This window comes from Mycteria americana, chromosome 5 (assembly GCF_035582795.1).
Source record: "Mycteria americana isolate JAX WOST 10 ecotype Jacksonville Zoo and Gardens chromosome 5, USCA_MyAme_1.0, whole genome shotgun sequence".
Taxonomy (NCBI): Eukaryota; Metazoa; Chordata; class Aves; order Ciconiiformes; family Ciconiidae; genus Mycteria; species Mycteria americana.
The window spans coordinates 15943050-15960503 of NC_134369.1; the positions used below are offsets into that span (position 1 = coordinate 15943050).

Below are 17454 nucleotides of genomic sequence, written 5' to 3' on the forward strand. Positions count from 1 at the left end.
TACCAAACCAAGGTCTGTATAGACAATCGTACTTCTGGCTGCAGGTCATACATTGCATAAAGGATTTTTTTTTTCTTTGCATTAAACAAGATATAAAAAGCTGTTAAAACTATGTTTTCAAGCTACTGCATGTACTGGTAAATTCCACCCCAATTGAATATTTTCTTCTTTCACATTTTTTTTTTTAATGTACTACATTAAAGTCTTATTGCAACAATCACTTTTTTTCTTAATTAAGAATAGTGCAAAGAGGTGCAAGCTTGGTGCTGGTTCCTCTACATAAGAGGAGAGGCCAAGGCCAGATCCCACAGACAAAATAAAAACCATGACCATAAAAAGCTTCAGCCAGTGACTATTTTGAAAAGTAAGGGAAAGGCACAAAATGAGTTAAGCTATGAAGAAGATTAAATCAGAAGTCAGGACAAGTGCTAACAATAATACAGTACTATACATTTTTTCAGAGTCCAGACAACTGTTAAAACTGCAAATCATTTTTTAAATGATTTTAGTTTATTTGTATTTTGTGCTGTAAGACACTGTGCTTTAAGAGCAAACTGCAAAAAAGGCAGTACATATTGCTTTCATTTTATTTCACAATGGAACGTTTCACAAAAACAGTAGTCTACTTTCCTGTGTTTAAGTGACTTGTGATTCTAATGATGGAATAGAGTAAGTCTCAAAAGCATCAAGTGAGCAGGAAATATATCTAGTTAGTTACATAGTTTATTATTTACAGGCTATGAAAAATATGCAGAAGATGCCTAATAAAACTGGGATTTGGGATTTGTTAGCGCCCATTACCATCAACCCAGTTTCTAACATTCAAGATATTCTTAGCTTTTTAATTGTAATAATTCCTACGAAATTGGACCATGAAGATTTTAGGCACCAGGAGATTCAAGTTTACTTCTCTCTTCTGTATTGAAGGGAGATTGGTCAGTAGCAGGGGAAGGAAAATGAAATTATGAAATACATTTTTAGTGTTGGGTATATAGAAGGCTTTCCCCGTATTGTGTCTTCATTCATAGTTGCATATTTTACTTTAAAATTTTGCTCTGGTGATAGTCTGTCTTGCTTCAAGATTTAGTACTAAAGAAAAGTGTGCAACTTTACCCTATGGCTTTGTTTAGGCAGAACATGACCATCCTAAGCACCAAGTAAGGTGAATAAAAAGGCTACACATGTAGTGCAGAAACACCTAATTAAGTAACCAGTGGTATTAATGGGAGACAGTAAGTCACATTTGTACTCCACTGTCACAATATAGTTCAAAGCTAATGTTCCTTGGAATTAAGTATTTTTAGTAGAATTAATCCTTACTGGGAGTGAGAAAGTCTTGCTGTGAACTGTTAAAAAAAAAGTGACAAAGTTCTTCTCTCAAAGCTGTTAATGCAACTTGTTTCTGGCCTGCAATTCATCCAGCAGTTGTGCTTTTTAACTAGAGGCCATCCTTTACCCAGAGGTACAGGTAAGTAATTCAGGTGCAAATGCCACTTTGGATTTAGTGTTTGAATCTGTTCCACATTTAATCACTGCAGTATTTAAAAGTTCTAGAAATTAAGACATTTCAAAACACTGAGAAGCTGGGCACATACCTTACGGCACCACACTCAGCCAGTCTTCATTCAGTTTTTGGAGATCATGGGTAGAAGATGGGGTAGAAAAAAATTTATGTAAGTTGCACTAACCATGAAGATCAGCGTAAGTGATGTTATTTGTAAAGAACACATCTCAGGAAAAGACTTCCAGTAGGACCTGCAAGTTATCAAATACGAGAACGTTTCCCCTTTTTAAGGAGCGGAAAGTTAACATGTATACATATTTAAATACCAGAAATGAGGTAAAAGAGAAGCATTTGAATTATAAGGCACCATTATTTACAACTTCCATTATTGGCACTCGCTCCAATAAGTCTTAGAGAAGCATGAATCTGGGATTAAATGCAACGCTAAGGAATTTTTCCAGCCCTTCAACCTTCATTTGTACAGGTGTGTGTGAAGCCACCCAATTTTTACCCATCACTGCTTCTGTGATGTCTAGTTAGTAGTTGGAATGTAATCCTAAAAATGTCATTTCTTTGATGTTCTCCAGCATCATGCCATGGATGACAACACAGGTAACAAATTAAAAGCAAAAATACACTACATCCACAGGCCTAATGATTACGTTATGGTTTAACCAACCAGCATGGTCAAACTGTTCATCTCACTTTCATGGATGGTTTAAAAACCCCTTCCCTTACCCGCAACTCAAACATTTACAGTGATTCTTCGATAACATCGCATAAGCATAAACCAGGTTTTCTAGAAATCCTCCAAACTAGGCTACATGAACATTGCATTTCAACAGATAATGTTGGACCAGTCTCTCTTGTTTTAAGATGTACAAGTTATCTTCAAGTAGGAAGATGCACAAAGCAGAAGTGAATACAGTTGTTCTGGTCTTACTCAGGTGTAGAAATGAGTTCACAGATAGGGTACAGCAGTTAGTCGATACCAGTTAACAGTCTCCTTGCTCAAGTTGAAGTCCTTTAGCGAGAGAGTAATTCCACCCAAGAAAAAGTTCTCACGTAACGATTCTGCACTGAGCACACTTAACTGAAGTTCTCTCTGCTTCAGAGTCTCCATGCTATATCCACTGTACACAAGCTAGAAGGCAAGAAGTCAATAATTTTTTGGTTATCCAAATGAAGTTACCCAGATTGCCCTTTCTTCTAACTGTCTAGCCACTGAGAGACTGCCTAGCCACTGAGAGATGTCTTAACTGCACATTATGACCATTCAGTACATCTGTTTCTCAGAGGATGGGCTGAAGTACATCCATATTTCATTTTGTGCTCCCAGTGTTAAGCGTTCAAAAGGACCAGTGTTTTTAGATGGAAGTGCTGTTTCCATGCCAAGACTTCTGAATTCATTCTTCTCCACATTATGAATCAGTGAATCCAGGGCAGGGGGATCTTTAGTTTTAAGATTCCTTTCCTTCTCCCCATCACTCCTCAGATTCAGTCTGAGAAATTTCTGCTTACTTGTAATAGTACATTTACCTACTCAGTTGCTTTGGGTTTTTTGGCTTTTTTTTTTTAAACAGGGCACAAAGTGTTTTAAACAGCTTCCTTTTCCCTTTATATATCTTCACAGATTTTTTTTAGACAATATTTTAATTACCGATTAGAAAAAGAGACAATAGCAAACCACAGGGAGTTACTAGATAAATTTTAACTTGCCATTTCATTGAAAGTTGGATTTCTTGTCTTCCGGGAGATTTTGGTTTTGCGTTTGGATGTTTTGTGTGTATCAGGAAGTAAGTATGTTTTTACATAGGGATTTGGATCTGCACCGTCTTCTGTAACCTACAATCCAAAACCAAGGTAAGTTAGAAAACTAGCTAGTGCACACCTATTTGAATATTTATTTTCAAGTATCTAGACTTTGCAATCAAGCTAACCAAAAGCAGCAGTTAAGTTGGCAGTTGGAACATTTGGAGGAAGAGAGAGAGTTCCACCATTCCTGCATCAACCTAAGTCAAGAAGGTAACTGACAAACTGGAAACAGTTTTTGGCAGTTAGCTCAGTATCTCTACTTACCAGGTCTTTAATGTGCATCACCATGATAAATAGAGTGCTATTTCTATATGATATGGATAACTTCACTTCTCCTCCCACTTTGCCTGAGGTAGGACTTGATGGACTTGCATCTGAAAAAATATACAATTATTTTCTCTGTAATATTTGTACATTTTTATCAGTGCTACACTCATATATAGGGGAAAAATACAAGCCTTAGACCAAGTTCAGTTTCTGATTTTATTTCTAGTTCTCTAATAAAAGGGCAAGGCTTTAGAGAGGTTTTAAAGATTTTTGCATTCTCTTGGAAGAACCAGCTTGGAGGTTTAGAGTTTTTACTTGAATAATTTGGTCAAGCCATAAGCAAGCCCAAGTCCTCACATATATTGTTGCAATTTTTGGTATGTTTTTATTTCCTTGAAACTGTATGCAGGCACATTTGGAAAGACAGTGATGCAAAAGTTTTCAACGAGGGAAAACTACAGTTAATTAAAAAAGATTTAGAAGGTATAAAGGTTTCATAGTACAGTCACCCAATTTATAAGCACCCCCCAAAAACATTACCTACCTGTAGGTCTGGCTATTCCATCTATTCCTTCCACTTTGTCATCACGAAGTAATGGATGGAAAAAAGTATAAACAAGATCACACTAAATTTGGAAGAAATGTTACATATTAGTTTAAGTGTTAACAAGCACCAAAATCTGAAAACTTGCATTGGGTTTGCTTAAGTTATTTGAACTCACTTCTGCCACCTCTGAAGAACTGTTCATCAGACTCTGTATGTAGCTGTTGAGCTCCACTTTTCTTTTAGCTGCTACATCTTTTATATGTGTTCTTCCCAGAACCATCTTATTAGGAAAGCTACAAGGGAAGAACAAGACAGAGTTTTCAGTTACTTTCTCTGAAGTAAGTACAGTTAGATTTCATTGTCATTTCCATCCTGAAGTGCTGACATCCATTTTTTTATGTCAATCATGAGTGGAAACACAGCACAGTAATAGGTAATGACATTACAGAAAGGAAAGGAAACATTTATAGGTAATTGTTATAAGTGATATGACACACAGACTAAAGACACTGAATTGCTCCTCTGGCTCTCCTCCTTAAAACTTTGAGACAGTTTTCTCCCTTAATTGCCAACTTTGCGGTCTAGTTTGCCCCTCAGCAGTTTTGTCTCCATTTCAAACTATTTCTTGCTCCACCCAGCTGGGGGCAGTTTTGTTGCTTCTGTTATAATAGCCATGAGTGAGTTAGAAACATACCCTGGTAACTTCCAAAGAGGAAACAGAATGCCAAGTTTGTTGTGGAGCTCCTGGAACTCATCAAATGTTCGGAAGACAAATGTTGGCTCAACTTGCCCTTCTCTCAAAACTCTCACTACATAGATCTGCCCAAGACACAAAAAAGCAAAGATAAAAGTAGTAACAATATTATAGAACTGATGTAACAATATAATTTTCTTAACAATTAACTCTTTCTACTATGGTAATGCTTCTCCTGCATACATATCCCAGTAACAGTGTTTGCATTTTATAGTAGAGTTAGAATTATAAATACCGCTACTATGATGCAAAGTAACATTACATGATCTTCTCATAATGTAGATCCACATCTGACAGTGGGATAACGGTAGTTAAGGCTAAGCTGTCCACATTCTCCCTTTTAAGCCTCATTGTAAGTTCATACCATATAGCAGGTGTACGAGATTTTAACACATCAGTGCAGGATTACTAGACACATACCTGCGGTGCCAGAACTAACACAAAATTTTTCAGGTGCAGACTATGGAGGAAACTAATGCCTAGGGTTTTTTTTTTTTTTTTCAATGTAATTTTCTCAATATTCTAAAGGATTCCACTTTTAAAGTGATAATTTGGTGGGCAGATGCAAGTGCACTGCATTATACAACAGGAATTTTTAAAAATACTGGGGGTACAGGCTGAGGATGCAGTTATTCACATTATTGTGAAAGGGAAATGAAGGTTTAAGAAGCTGCACAGAAAATTCAATTCAGTGGACTCATTTTATGGGCAGATGAGTTAGATGTATATTTAAAAAATGTGCAACTTGGAAGAGGTTTAAAAATCTAGACAGAAGGAGACTACATCATCTGAACAGTTTCCTGGAAGATAAAAGCCTATTTTGGCTTAGATCAGGAGTGCCCAAATATGTTTATAATATAGTGATTCAGTACAAAGCTCTTCACTTCTAGCACTATTCAGCTTTGTTCTACCTTCCCTAGTTAGTGTCTTACCAGATTAAGACATTTACAGCAAATACAACTTGGAAAGAGATGTATCTTGAGATACATCTCGAGAGCTATAGAGATCAATATATAGAGATTGATATAGCTAGATAGCTATATATCAATATAGCTCACTTTTTAAACAACTTGAGCTGACTGTTCTAGGCCAACAAACAGCAGTAGCGAAGTAAAAAAAAAAAAAATTGAAGACTGTTGCACATCTGCATAGGAATACGAATATTAATACAAGTCTTAAAGTGTAACCCAGGTCTATCAAAATCCTGAGGGCAAATTGTAATGGTTGCTGCCTCTAGTAAGACTGATTAGGTGTGCAGGTACATTAATACAGTAAATGATGCTTTTACTTAGGAGGAGCAAATACAACTTTAATGGAAGGTCAGAACAAAACCAGAAAGTGTTTGACTTAATGACTCCTATTCAGGAAGGGGCCATTTTACAGAAGGCAGCAACATAAGCACATAAACATGACTCAAGTCCCCATTTTTTTAAATCACCTCCACCAACACTACTTCTGTCTTTTCTGCTTCCTTCTAGGATCCTTTTCAAGAAGTGTCTTTATTTTGAAGAATATTATTGGATGCTAAAAATACCAATCTGTACCCTAGTACTCCTGTGGTTGGTTTACCCTGTACTGTACCCTAGTACTCCTGTGGTTGGTTTAGCCAGCAGCTAAACACCCACACAGCTGCTTGCTCACTCCCACCCCCTCACCAATGGGACAGGGGAGAGAATAAGAGCAAAAGCGAGAAGACCCGTGGGTTGAGATAAAGACAGTCCTTGGGAGGGGAGGCGATGCAGACAATCTCTCACCACCTCCCACAAGCACACCCGTGCCCAGCCGGTCCCCAAGCAACAGCCACCTTGGAAGACAACATCCTCCCACCCCCTGATTTCTTCCTCTACGCCCAGTTTTTATTGCCGAACCTGACATTATATGCTATGGAGCATCTCTTTGGCCAGTTTGGGTCAGCTATCCCTGCTGTGTTCCTTCTCAACTCCTTGCCCACCTGAGCCTACTGACTGCGGGGGGGGGGGGGGGGGGGGGGGGGGGGGCAGGGGCAAAGTGGAAGAAAAAGAGAAAGCCTTGACACTGCACAAGCACTGTTCAGCAACAGCCAAACCAATGGTGTGTTACCAACACAAGTTTTAGTTAAACACCTAAAACACAGCACTCTGTGGGCTGCTATGAATAAAGGTAACTCCATCCCAGCCAGAGCCAATACAACTTCTCTTCTCCAGGAAAAAAGCAAGCAGGTCCATTCCCATATAGATTTCAATTATGGATTTTGTTTTTACTTTCAAGTCATCCACAGCGGGGCTTAGTTTTGGGTGTCAACATCGGTGTGGGTTTCTAGACTCCCATTATAGTCAATGCAGTCAGGCTACAGAAAACTCTACAGCTCATCCTAAATCTGACATTAGTGCCCAACTGAACAAGTATCTATAGCTTTATTTACTAAATCTCTGTCAATAAAGGGAACCTAGTTGTCTACCTCAAAGCTAGCTACTTAAGGCTAAACAAGGCAAGCTTCCCCAGACTAATTCTGTGATTAACTACTGAACTTATGGCAAGAAGGAGAATGTTGGAAGAACAATCTTGTTGGAAGAAAATGCACAGTATCTTCACTGAGTGGAAACAGATTCCACATACTTACATAATGTTTATCTGGGTTATATCTCTTCTGATATGTAAACACAGACACTTGTTTGATTCGGCCATCTTGTTTAAGAGAGTATGTTTTTGCAGAAAATGAGAGGATGGGCTCATCATTAGAAGGTAGACCTGAGAAACGTAGCTGAGCCAAATTGTGAATGAAGAAATTAAACTTTGTGGCAACACTTCCCAGACTGGATTCAATCAACCTAGAAAAGAAAAAATAACGTCAAATACTAAAGCATATGTCAGAATGCACAAAAGTAGTTCTGTCAATGAATCAGACTTAAGTCTAAGAAAAATAAAAAACCAATTTCTTACTGACAGAGAAACAGTTTTTAAAGTAAAAGTGATCAGTGGGCTACATAAATAGCATCACATCAGCATTTAGTAGAAGACTCAGTATCCAAACTTTGGAATAGGTTGTCCTCCAAGAAGTGAAGTCTTTCCAGAGTTGGTAAAAAAGTTACATGCATACTACTGCAGTTTCCCCCATACATTTAAAATGAAGTACCATAACACATTTTGTAACACATAGCAACAACTCAGTTATACTAGATACACCCCCTGCTTGCTACACTGGAACGTCATCCCTCCCTCTCCAGTGTGCAAAAGGACTTACTGAAAGAGATAACTTCTTTACATGCATTACAAGGTTCCCATCACATACAGTGCTATCAAGCCATTTAGGATGCATTCAAAATGCAAGTCTCAAACAGCTGAACAGAATTATATGCTCTCAGTATTTCAAACAAAATTTTTGTACGGGCTTATTCTTAAGGACAAAGTATTTTAGCACAAGCATTAATCTTACATGAAACTGATCTTATTTATATAGTTCACTGGTTAACTGATATTTTATGATTGTACAGGGTAACTATTCAACTTCTACAGACATGTTTGTGAACACCCTTAGTACATTTTTTTCATAGCAGAAAGTTCCCATTAAGAGGATGATGCTGGTATATATTTTAGTTTTCACTTATCCAGTACCTTGTAAAGAAAATGGTAGCTTCTGCATCTGTTGTTTGGGGCTGGAGAGCATCCTGGACATACTTCAAGTCCTGAACCCCACTTAGTTCTGGTAACCCAGAAGAAAGCATCTGCAGGAATTTACAGTTTTAATGCAATAAAACCAGTACAATTTTACATTGAAATGACTAAAAGTCTTAGACTATCAAATTCATTTGAAACTGCACTAACTTGCTAAATGCGATAACCAACAATTACTTACAATCACCAGTTATTCCCTTCACCATTTCTGCTGAGTTAAAAGCAGTAAAAACATTTTGCAGTGTAATTTATGGTATCTTCTTAGTTTTAAATTCCCAGGAAACAAGTAGGTAGTACAAAAGCTTAAAAGAAAAATCCAAATACAACCTTCCCAAGAAGTACTTCTGATGTTTCTGGCTTTTAAAAGCATGCATTAAGACTTTTTCCAGCATAAAAAGCATAGCATTTAATACAATCCAACATGAGAGATCTATGAAGTTTCAATCGAATTTAATAAAATGATTACCAGTGAAAGTAGGTTAAGGAAGAGGTTTGCATGTTTTCTTATCAAATTGTAAGCTTGACAACAGAGATCCACGAACAACTGAAAGCGAATAGTGGGTTTTTCTCCACCATTAATGACATAAGCCATATCTGATGTTAGCACAAAAGGAGCTCGATCCCTGTTCAAAAAGCACAGAATTCATAAGTTAATTATAAGGCCTATTCACTTTGTCATGTGCTTCCTCCTCCCCTCCATCCCTACTCCAAGGTAATGATATTAAATAATCCATTAATGCCATTTTACTTTTTTGGGTTGGGTTCAGCTGCTTAGTGCTATCTCAGTTTCCCAGCACATTCACATGGTACTGGACCTACAGCAGATCTCCTGGAGCAACACTGGGAGGCCAGGTTACCTTACAATGCCTTCCATCCCTCATTTCTGGAAGCCATAACACACTAAAACAAGTGTAATGACTATATTATCACCTGACTAAAACCTAACTCCTCTATCCTGGATATAGGTTATCTTCGCCTACACAGAGTAAATACAAACTTGCTGTTCACTCTTTTCTATAAAGTTGACATTCACTACTGTTTTCACAAGCCAGAGTCTGTTCTCGTTTGTTTCACACTCAGATTATGTAAAAGGTTTTGGCACTCAATTTCTCATTCATTAATAAAAGTTTACCTAACAAGCATGCAATACATAATTGCATGAATATAGCTAAAAAGCTGAAACTACATCACAGTTTTATCTGATATTCCCGGAAAAGTACGACACCAAGATTTGTGTTAGATGTAAGGCTCCCAAATATCAATAAAAAGCTATATTAATTTTCCTGTACCAAAATACTTGGCTTTTGTAACTATTGTAAAGAAATTCCCATCAAGATTTGCCAAGTGTGTATAGCACAAAGTGCTTAAGGAATTAATGCAGGTTGGAAGCACTGAAGTTAAATTATGTTTAGGAGACCAAATTCCTTATTTCAATCTACCAGTAGCTAGAACAGTAATTTTATTTGAAAGCTATGCCTATGTGCTTTGACTTAAACCAGTTCCAGATACCAGAATATGGAAATAGGAAGCTGGAGCCTTTGCAAAATTACTTCTATACAGGCAAGTTTGAATGCATTCTGGAAACTCTGTGGTTAAACTGGAAGATATAGGCTTCATAATGAGAAGAGCAGATAAGAGGAATTGAAGAGTTAGTGCTTGGAATTATAATGCTTATAAAAATATACTAAAAGTCACTTCATTTCTACATTGCTTAGCTACAGAAAATACCTTTTAAAGGTACCAAACATTTGCGCATGACCCAAAAATTTTCCAAAGTCAATGTGAAACATATGCCCTGTGTTTCGGAGCATTATGTTATCATTGTGGCGGTCACAAATTCCCAATACATAAGTAGCCACACAGCATCCTGCACAAGAGTAAATGAAGTTCTCTGAAGCCTGGGAGAGAGAGAAAGAAGTGAATTGAGATCAAATATCAGTGGGAAAACAACATTCATGCATTCAACAGTCAATCTCAACAAGGGTAAAATCCAAGCTAGACAAGGCCCTAAAATTTGCTTTTTTCCAAAATAGTGTTCTTCAAACAGATAGCTGTGCAAAAATCTTTACATATCACACCTTCCAGCAAAAACAGTTGTTTTGTTTTTTTAAGTAAATGAAAGAGACAACAGGAGTTGAAGACAAATCACAAAAAGAAATAAATGTTAGCAGAGAAAAGGGTACAAGACTTATTTTTCCCATGTGTTGTAACAGTGCCATAGCCAAAAGAAAAACATTTCATTTTTTGAATCCCATGTGCTTGTATGAGAAGAGGCCACTGCTTCTAAACCACAATTAAGAGCAGTCACCATTCCTCACTATCTTAAATTTGAAGTACATTTTTTTTTATATAGAATAAAAACTCCTGATGTGAATCCTGAGAATCCATCTGGCTCCTTCTTAGTTAAACAAGGGATTTTAATTTGCTCTTTTTCAAGTATAGAAAAAAATTAAGTTTCCTAAAGATATAAAACAAAAAATTTCAATGGAAGATCTGGAGTAAGGGTTTAATTCTTTCATAAGATGGTATTTATCCCTTTTAAAGAGATCTTCAAAAAAAGAATAACACTGAAAAAAGTTACCTTTTCATATTCCTCCTCTGTAGGATTATACTTTCGCAACCATTCTGCCAAAGGCTTGTCTTTAAAAGAACCTGTCACTCCATATTCCACTTGAATTTTCCTAAGTGTGTCTGAAGCCGGAACAAGCTCTACCATGCCTTTATATAAAATATAACAAAGTGTATTTGACCATCTCCTTAAGTTATACTGCATTTTCATTATTCAGTAGAAACTTTCTTGACAATGATGGATTTTATCATCTTAGACTAGCTTCTTTCAAGACCCAGTTAGGTGTAAAAATAGTGCTATTAGTCTACTAAGCATTTCTGCAGACCATATTTACAAAGCATTCCATGAAACACATGTAGCAATCCAAGTTAGGCTTACTTTACTACAATTAATTACAGTTGCGAGAATGCACATATAAATTATACTTTGAATAATTAATTTCTACTATATAAACTAGTATTGGTCTATAAGCAATAAGTGCAAAATATTTTGATGCTGACATTTCCCATACACTGACACTCAAGTAATCTAGTAACTTTAACTGCTGTCAAGTGTTGAAACAGACCAGACTGTTGCTCCAGAAATAAGGCAGTAGGCTTCACATGTGACCTAATTTTGGAGATATCATTTACTAAAAATATTTGTATAGCTAAATCATAAAAGGAAAACATTTATTTGATTAACAGAATTTTACTTCTATCTTGGCAAGAGCTACTAAAGGCAAATCTGTAATTTACATCCATTTTTCTTTTTCACTTTAATCCTTCAAGTACTTTAGGAATACTGATATTAGCAGCAACAAAAAAAAAGTAACATACTATGCAATCAAGGCATTGTTCAAAGTAGGAAGAAAAGCCATCTGTTTCTCTAAAAAGCAAGTCTTGCATAAATAGAAGCTTTTTGCTTAGTTTTGCCAACCTAAGTTTCCAACGTTTCCATGTATTTAAGAGTTTTCATCATGCTGTTCTAGCATCTGACTAAAGAAATATTTAAGTTATTGTTTATCCTCTTAAAGGTCTTGTGGTTCCTATTGGCTAGCTCTAGAGAATTAGTGAAAACTAGCAAAAAGCATGTTCAAGGTGCAGGATGGTATTTACACTCAAACTTAGAGTTCTGTGACCTAGTTTCAAACCTAAGTGACAGCCTCATATTCCCAAGGAACTTTTACCAGCATATGACACGAATTCTGGGGAACAGTGTGCGCGTGTGTTTTAAATTTTTCTTCTCTTTGCACATTTCGGTACATGAATGACACTCCCTGACTCAACTGCAGCAGATTCCAAACACTTTAGAATTTCAATTTTGACTTGAATACTTTCACCATAACCAAATTTTCAGAATCAGGATTGCTATGGCACCTTTATTTACTTGTGTTGCAGTAAGGGCATCAAGAGAAAGCTTAGCTTTTATCATTATTAATATTTACTTGTTTGCACCACTGTTCATTGACAACAGAACACTCAGGACTCAAGAGAAGAAACACATTTAAATGCAACTCGGCCATCAGGAAATTCAGAACAATTTAACTTGCTATACTCTTGAGCACTGAAGTTCTTTGTATGGAAGGCTTCTGGCTTTCCACTACTTCTTGGGCCTGCCTCTGCACAGAAATTTTTCACTATCAGTGTGACAAGAAATTTAAGTGGGGGAGCAAAGATTATAGGCAGCATCTGGTTTTGCACCTCGGTCTTTTCCAGTTGAGAGACACTTGAAGATAACCATCCGTAGATCCAGTCCCTCCTGCAGCCAGATCTTATCCATAATCTTAATCATTTGTAAAGCCAACATATCTTGCCTCAGATCTTCTCCAACCTTAAGTGGAAAAATAAAAGTTAACTAGAAACATAATATGCTTTCAGCAAAACTAAATTTCAGGAATTTTAATTGCTTTACATTTCTAGAAAGTGATATATTATGCTACTTCTTCATAGCTACGCACTTGAAGAGAGAAATAGGCTACATTTAAGCTTTCACATGTGGCAGACTTACTTTCACATTTTACAGCCTGTTCAGACATTAGTTTCTAGACACACAAGAGCAAACTCACAAAATAACTAAGCTTATTGGTCTATGCTAAAGTTAATCGATACCAATGAAATAGTGATCATCATTCAACTTTTTTCCTCCGATACACATGTAAGGCCTACCTTAAACATGACATTAATTTCCTCTCCCAGAGGGTCTGCATTTATCAGTGCAACTTTCAGTGGTACTGCATTGGAGCTGAAGAAGGAACATGCCTACGAGTAGATTTAATGTTAATACTCAAAAAGGACTATTCCTGCTAACCCAGAATACAAGACATTCTGACAACAAGCAGGTTTGACACACAATGTGTCTATTCAGACTTTTAACATTGCGATTGTGGCAAATACATGCTTCCTTTGAATAGAGTGCCCTTCGGCTGTTATTTGTTGAATACTTGTACAAAAGCCAATAGTGCTGCAGTGATCTTTTCTACATTTTGAAGGGAAGAGTGAATAAAACACGGATAAATATTTTGTCAGCAGCTTTTTTTGAAACCTAGAAGATATTACAAAAAAAAAAGTGTATTTGCATGTTTCACAGTATTTTCCCATTTATATGCTTTCAAGTACATACTCATGATTTAATAGTTACAGTAGAGAAGAAAAGCAAGATGAAATGTCTCTCCACACAGGATTAAATCCAGTGTTCACAGACCTTTAGGTTCTCAGTCATGCATGATGATATAATCAAGACTGTGGTTGAGCAGATATTGTCAAACCGTGCAAAGTTCTGGAAAAATAATTTACCTGCTTCTCCTACATTATTACTTGCTGAACCTTCACAATAAAATAAAGCTCCTGTCTGCCTCCCTGGATTCAGTGCATCTCTTGGACACAACCAGTAACAGGTAGTTTCACCTTTTTCACAGTATCTGCTCATTGTTTGAATTTTATAGCCTTGCTCAATTTTCTCTTTTGATTACTACTGCAAACGGGACTTTCATGCACTTTGAATAGTCCCCTGCTTTACTATAACCAGGATTGCTGGTCTCAAAAGACAGGGTCTGAAGAAATAACAAGTTATTACAGATATATATTTTTTAATACAAGTACTTTCATTGGTTTTACACAAGTATTTGTATAAATTTTAACTTTGTTCAGCTAATTTCACTGCCTTGTTCAATCAGAATTTTTAATTAAAACCCTCCCCCCAGCGTAAAGAGCTTCTAAGCACCTCGGTTGATTTTTTCTATTTGTAAAAGCTTTGCCCATATGTAGTTTTTAGAAAAAGGTTTTGAAACTCGATGCACAGTACCTTAATATTTAGCTCTTTTGCCACAAGACTGGGATTGAGAGGCAAACGGCATTTGTTCTTCAAGAAAAATAACTGCACACGTTCCATACCATTTTGCAAGGCAGCCTGCAGACAAAAAAAATTTCAGCTGACATTTAACTAGAGCATCTACAGAAAACTTTTGGACAGTTATCCTGAAGCCAATGTTTTAACTCCTTGGTGTCAAAGGAATGCTAGAAATTATAGCTGCTGTTTTAGCTATTAAAAATACGTAAGCCTAGCAGTACAACATTAATATCACACAAGTTTGTGGGTTTGGTTTTTTGGTTTTTTTTTTTGACTGAACCAGATGATAGAATCCCACTCTATCAAACTGTCAGTTCATATTATTAGCATATAAACAGATATCCCATTCTTTTGCATAATGGGATCATTCTTCAGCAGTAATAGGTTTAAATCCAATTCCATTTATTGTACACAGAAACCATCCTACTTTCTTACCCTATCACCTCACACAATCTTATGTTTCAGATGACAACACATTTGACAAAAACATCAACTTCATTAAGCCATTAACTTGTTAAAATGCAGAGCAATAAATTAATAGATCTTCCTATATATTATATATAACATTTTATTGAACTTATACTAAAAAGGAAATTGAGTGGATTGTTTTGAGGGTATACTCAGTCTAATCTTCCTAAAGAATATTAAAAATATATACACACCTGCCGAGCAGATCCACTTGTTTGCTTTACTCTTTCTGCTACCATTCCAAAAAGCTGCACTAGTCTGGTCTGCTTCTCCAGCTCTTCCCTCAGTCTTTTTCCACAGACTGAAAGAAAAGCTCCAAGAATTTGCTCATACCTTACACCAAACTTTGTATCATAGAGTGTGTCCTTAAGAAGCCTGAAATAAAGGATTTAAGTTAAATTTTCCTAAGGAAAATACTGCAAACAATGCAATACTAAGACATTAAAATATTTTAATGAATCAGTACTATATATATCTGAAGTTACTGACATACAGGATATAAAAGGCAGTAAGTTTGTGCCTTGTAGAGGCACTGTCTGTTTTTTTATTAAAAAAACCCCAGGATCTACATTTTGTATACTCTTCATTCATAACATTCATTTTTATGAACTATGATATTAAGAAAGTTTTTTTCTGGAAATATTAGTCTTACAGAATCACAGAATCATATAGGTTGGAAAAGACCTTTAAGATCATCGAGTCCAACCATAAACCTAACACTGCCAAAAACCACCACTACACCATGTCTCTAAGCACCTCATCCAAACGTCCTTTAAATACCTCCAGGGATGGCGACTCAACCACTTCCCTGGGCAGTCTGTTCCAATGCTTGATAACCCTCTCGGTGAAGAAAAATTTCCTAATATCCAGTCTAAACCTCCCCTGGCGCAACTTGAGGCCATTTCCTCTTGTCCTATCACTTGTTACCTGGGAGAAGAGACCGACCCCCACCTCTCTACAACCTCCTTTCAGGTAGTTGTAGAGAGCGATGAGGTCTCCCCTCAGCCTCCTTTTCTCCAGGCTAAACAGTCCCAGCTCCCTCAGCCGCTCCTCATAAGACTTCTGCTCCAGACTTACTGCTTACAGTAAACATTATGTGAACAGTGGAACAAAGACCATCTTACCAATATAGGTAGTGCGCTATTCGAATACTTCCCAGTGCTCGAGCCAAAAGAAATTTGACAAGAGTACTGTCAAGGTAGGTTTCATACTTCAATGCCTAAAAACAAAGAAAATGAAATAAATCAGGTCTGGATTTAATTCTAGATGAAGACTGAGATTTTTATGACTCATGCACAGACAGAATCACCACAAATCCATAGGACAGCCACAGAGCAATTATTTACTCAAATTCTTTTCCATACCATGCATTAAGGTTATTAAGCAGAGAGGCATGCAGTTGCATTTCTACTACTATTAATCAGCAATTCCTTCGGGTTTTCAAAAGCAAAAAATTCAGACTTCAGTGTAGGCAGAAAGTCTTACCTGTACAAATTGAGGGAGGAAATCTGTTAACTCATCATCACTTAATGTCTCTATCCAATTCACAGCTGTATTTCGTACTTCCTGATCAGCAAACCTAGAAAGTCACCACAAGTCCACATTAAGTTTATTCTGTTCATGTAGGATTGGTTTTTTTTTTTTGTTTTTTTTTGTTTTTTTTTTTTTTTTTTGAGATCAGCTAGCTACAAAAGAACCTATGTAAAGTCTTTAATAGCTCAATAAAGGACCTACAAATTTAGGCCCTTCATTACCAAAGATGCAAACATATGTGCGTGTTTAGGACAAGCATACTAATCTCTCAAAACTTCTGTTTTGATAGCTTGGCTGCATAGCTTGCTCTCCTGTCACAAATTAGATTTCAGAATCCTAACCACTATTGCTATTCTTTCACTACATGACTTGGTTAAGCCTACATGAATCAAGTAAGCACATGTTCTTCAAAATGTTAAGAAAATTTAGCTTTTGCTACAAGAAATTCAGCAATATTTTCGACAAGAATGCCATTCAGAATCTTTTACTGAAGAAAAGTCATTTAATGCACAACACACACACAACTTATTTATATTGTTTTTCTTACTTTGAATCAAGCAGTTCCAGTGCAGCTAAGGGTGATAAAGGAGGCCACTGCTGAAGTAATGAATATATTTCTGGAAGACTTGCCCAGTCCCAGTGAGGGGCACTAACCAATATTTTTGGTAGGCTACTGGTATGACTATGACAATAATGTCTCTTCTCCCATAAAAATTCTTTATCTTCTTTTGATAGCCTGCAGACAAAAACATTTCGGTTTATAATGCACATTATAGACCATCACCTGAATAACCCCAATGCTACTGGTCATTGTATATATACAGATAATTTAACAAACAAAATGGAATGAAATTAAAATGGCTACTTCCTCCACAAAAGTCAAAACAAGAAGCAAAATAAAGCCTCAAACATTATGGAAGCAGTTGTTCAAAGTTATAATTTGGGCAGGACGAAAATAAGTTTTAGTATAATCTGAAATAAACCAAAATGTTAATGTTAGCTTGGTGCAGATGAGTGAG

At 36.5% G+C, this 17454-nt stretch overlaps 1 protein-coding gene across 4 annotated transcripts in view; it reads right to left on the minus strand.

Annotated features, from left to right (window-relative positions):
- Nucleotides 1-173: 173 nt before the first annotated feature.
- PIK3C2A (phosphatidylinositol-4-phosphate 3-kinase catalytic subunit type 2 alpha) overlaps nucleotides 174-17454 on the minus strand; it is a 55360-nt gene continuing 38079 nt past the window's right edge. For all 4 annotated transcript variants that reach the window (XM_075502233.1, XM_075502235.1, XM_075502232.1 and 1 more), the window contains exons 16-33: nucleotides 16983-17171; nucleotides 16388-16481; nucleotides 16027-16121; nucleotides 15097-15277; nucleotides 14390-14494; nucleotides 13255-13347; nucleotides 12790-12919; nucleotides 11120-11256; nucleotides 10267-10436; nucleotides 9005-9161; nucleotides 8479-8588; nucleotides 7487-7694; nucleotides 4828-4952; nucleotides 4309-4426; nucleotides 4131-4212; nucleotides 3584-3693; nucleotides 3224-3349; nucleotides 174-2648 (exon numbers count right to left, since the gene is read on the minus strand). In XM_075502233.1, coding sequence (XP_075358348.1) covers nucleotides 2466-2648; nucleotides 3224-3349; nucleotides 3584-3693; nucleotides 4131-4212; nucleotides 4309-4426; nucleotides 4828-4952; nucleotides 7487-7694; nucleotides 8479-8588; nucleotides 9005-9161; nucleotides 10267-10436; nucleotides 11120-11256; nucleotides 12790-12919; nucleotides 13255-13347; nucleotides 14390-14494; nucleotides 15097-15277; nucleotides 16027-16121; nucleotides 16388-16481; nucleotides 16983-17171 — 2413 coding nt within the window. In that variant the 3' untranslated portion in view covers nucleotides 174-2465. The remainder of the gene's footprint in view (nucleotides 2649-3223; nucleotides 3350-3583; nucleotides 3694-4130; nucleotides 4213-4308; nucleotides 4427-4827; nucleotides 4953-7486; nucleotides 7695-8478; nucleotides 8589-9004; nucleotides 9162-10266; nucleotides 10437-11119; nucleotides 11257-12789; nucleotides 12920-13254; nucleotides 13348-14389; nucleotides 14495-15096; nucleotides 15278-16026; nucleotides 16122-16387; nucleotides 16482-16982; nucleotides 17172-17454) is intronic.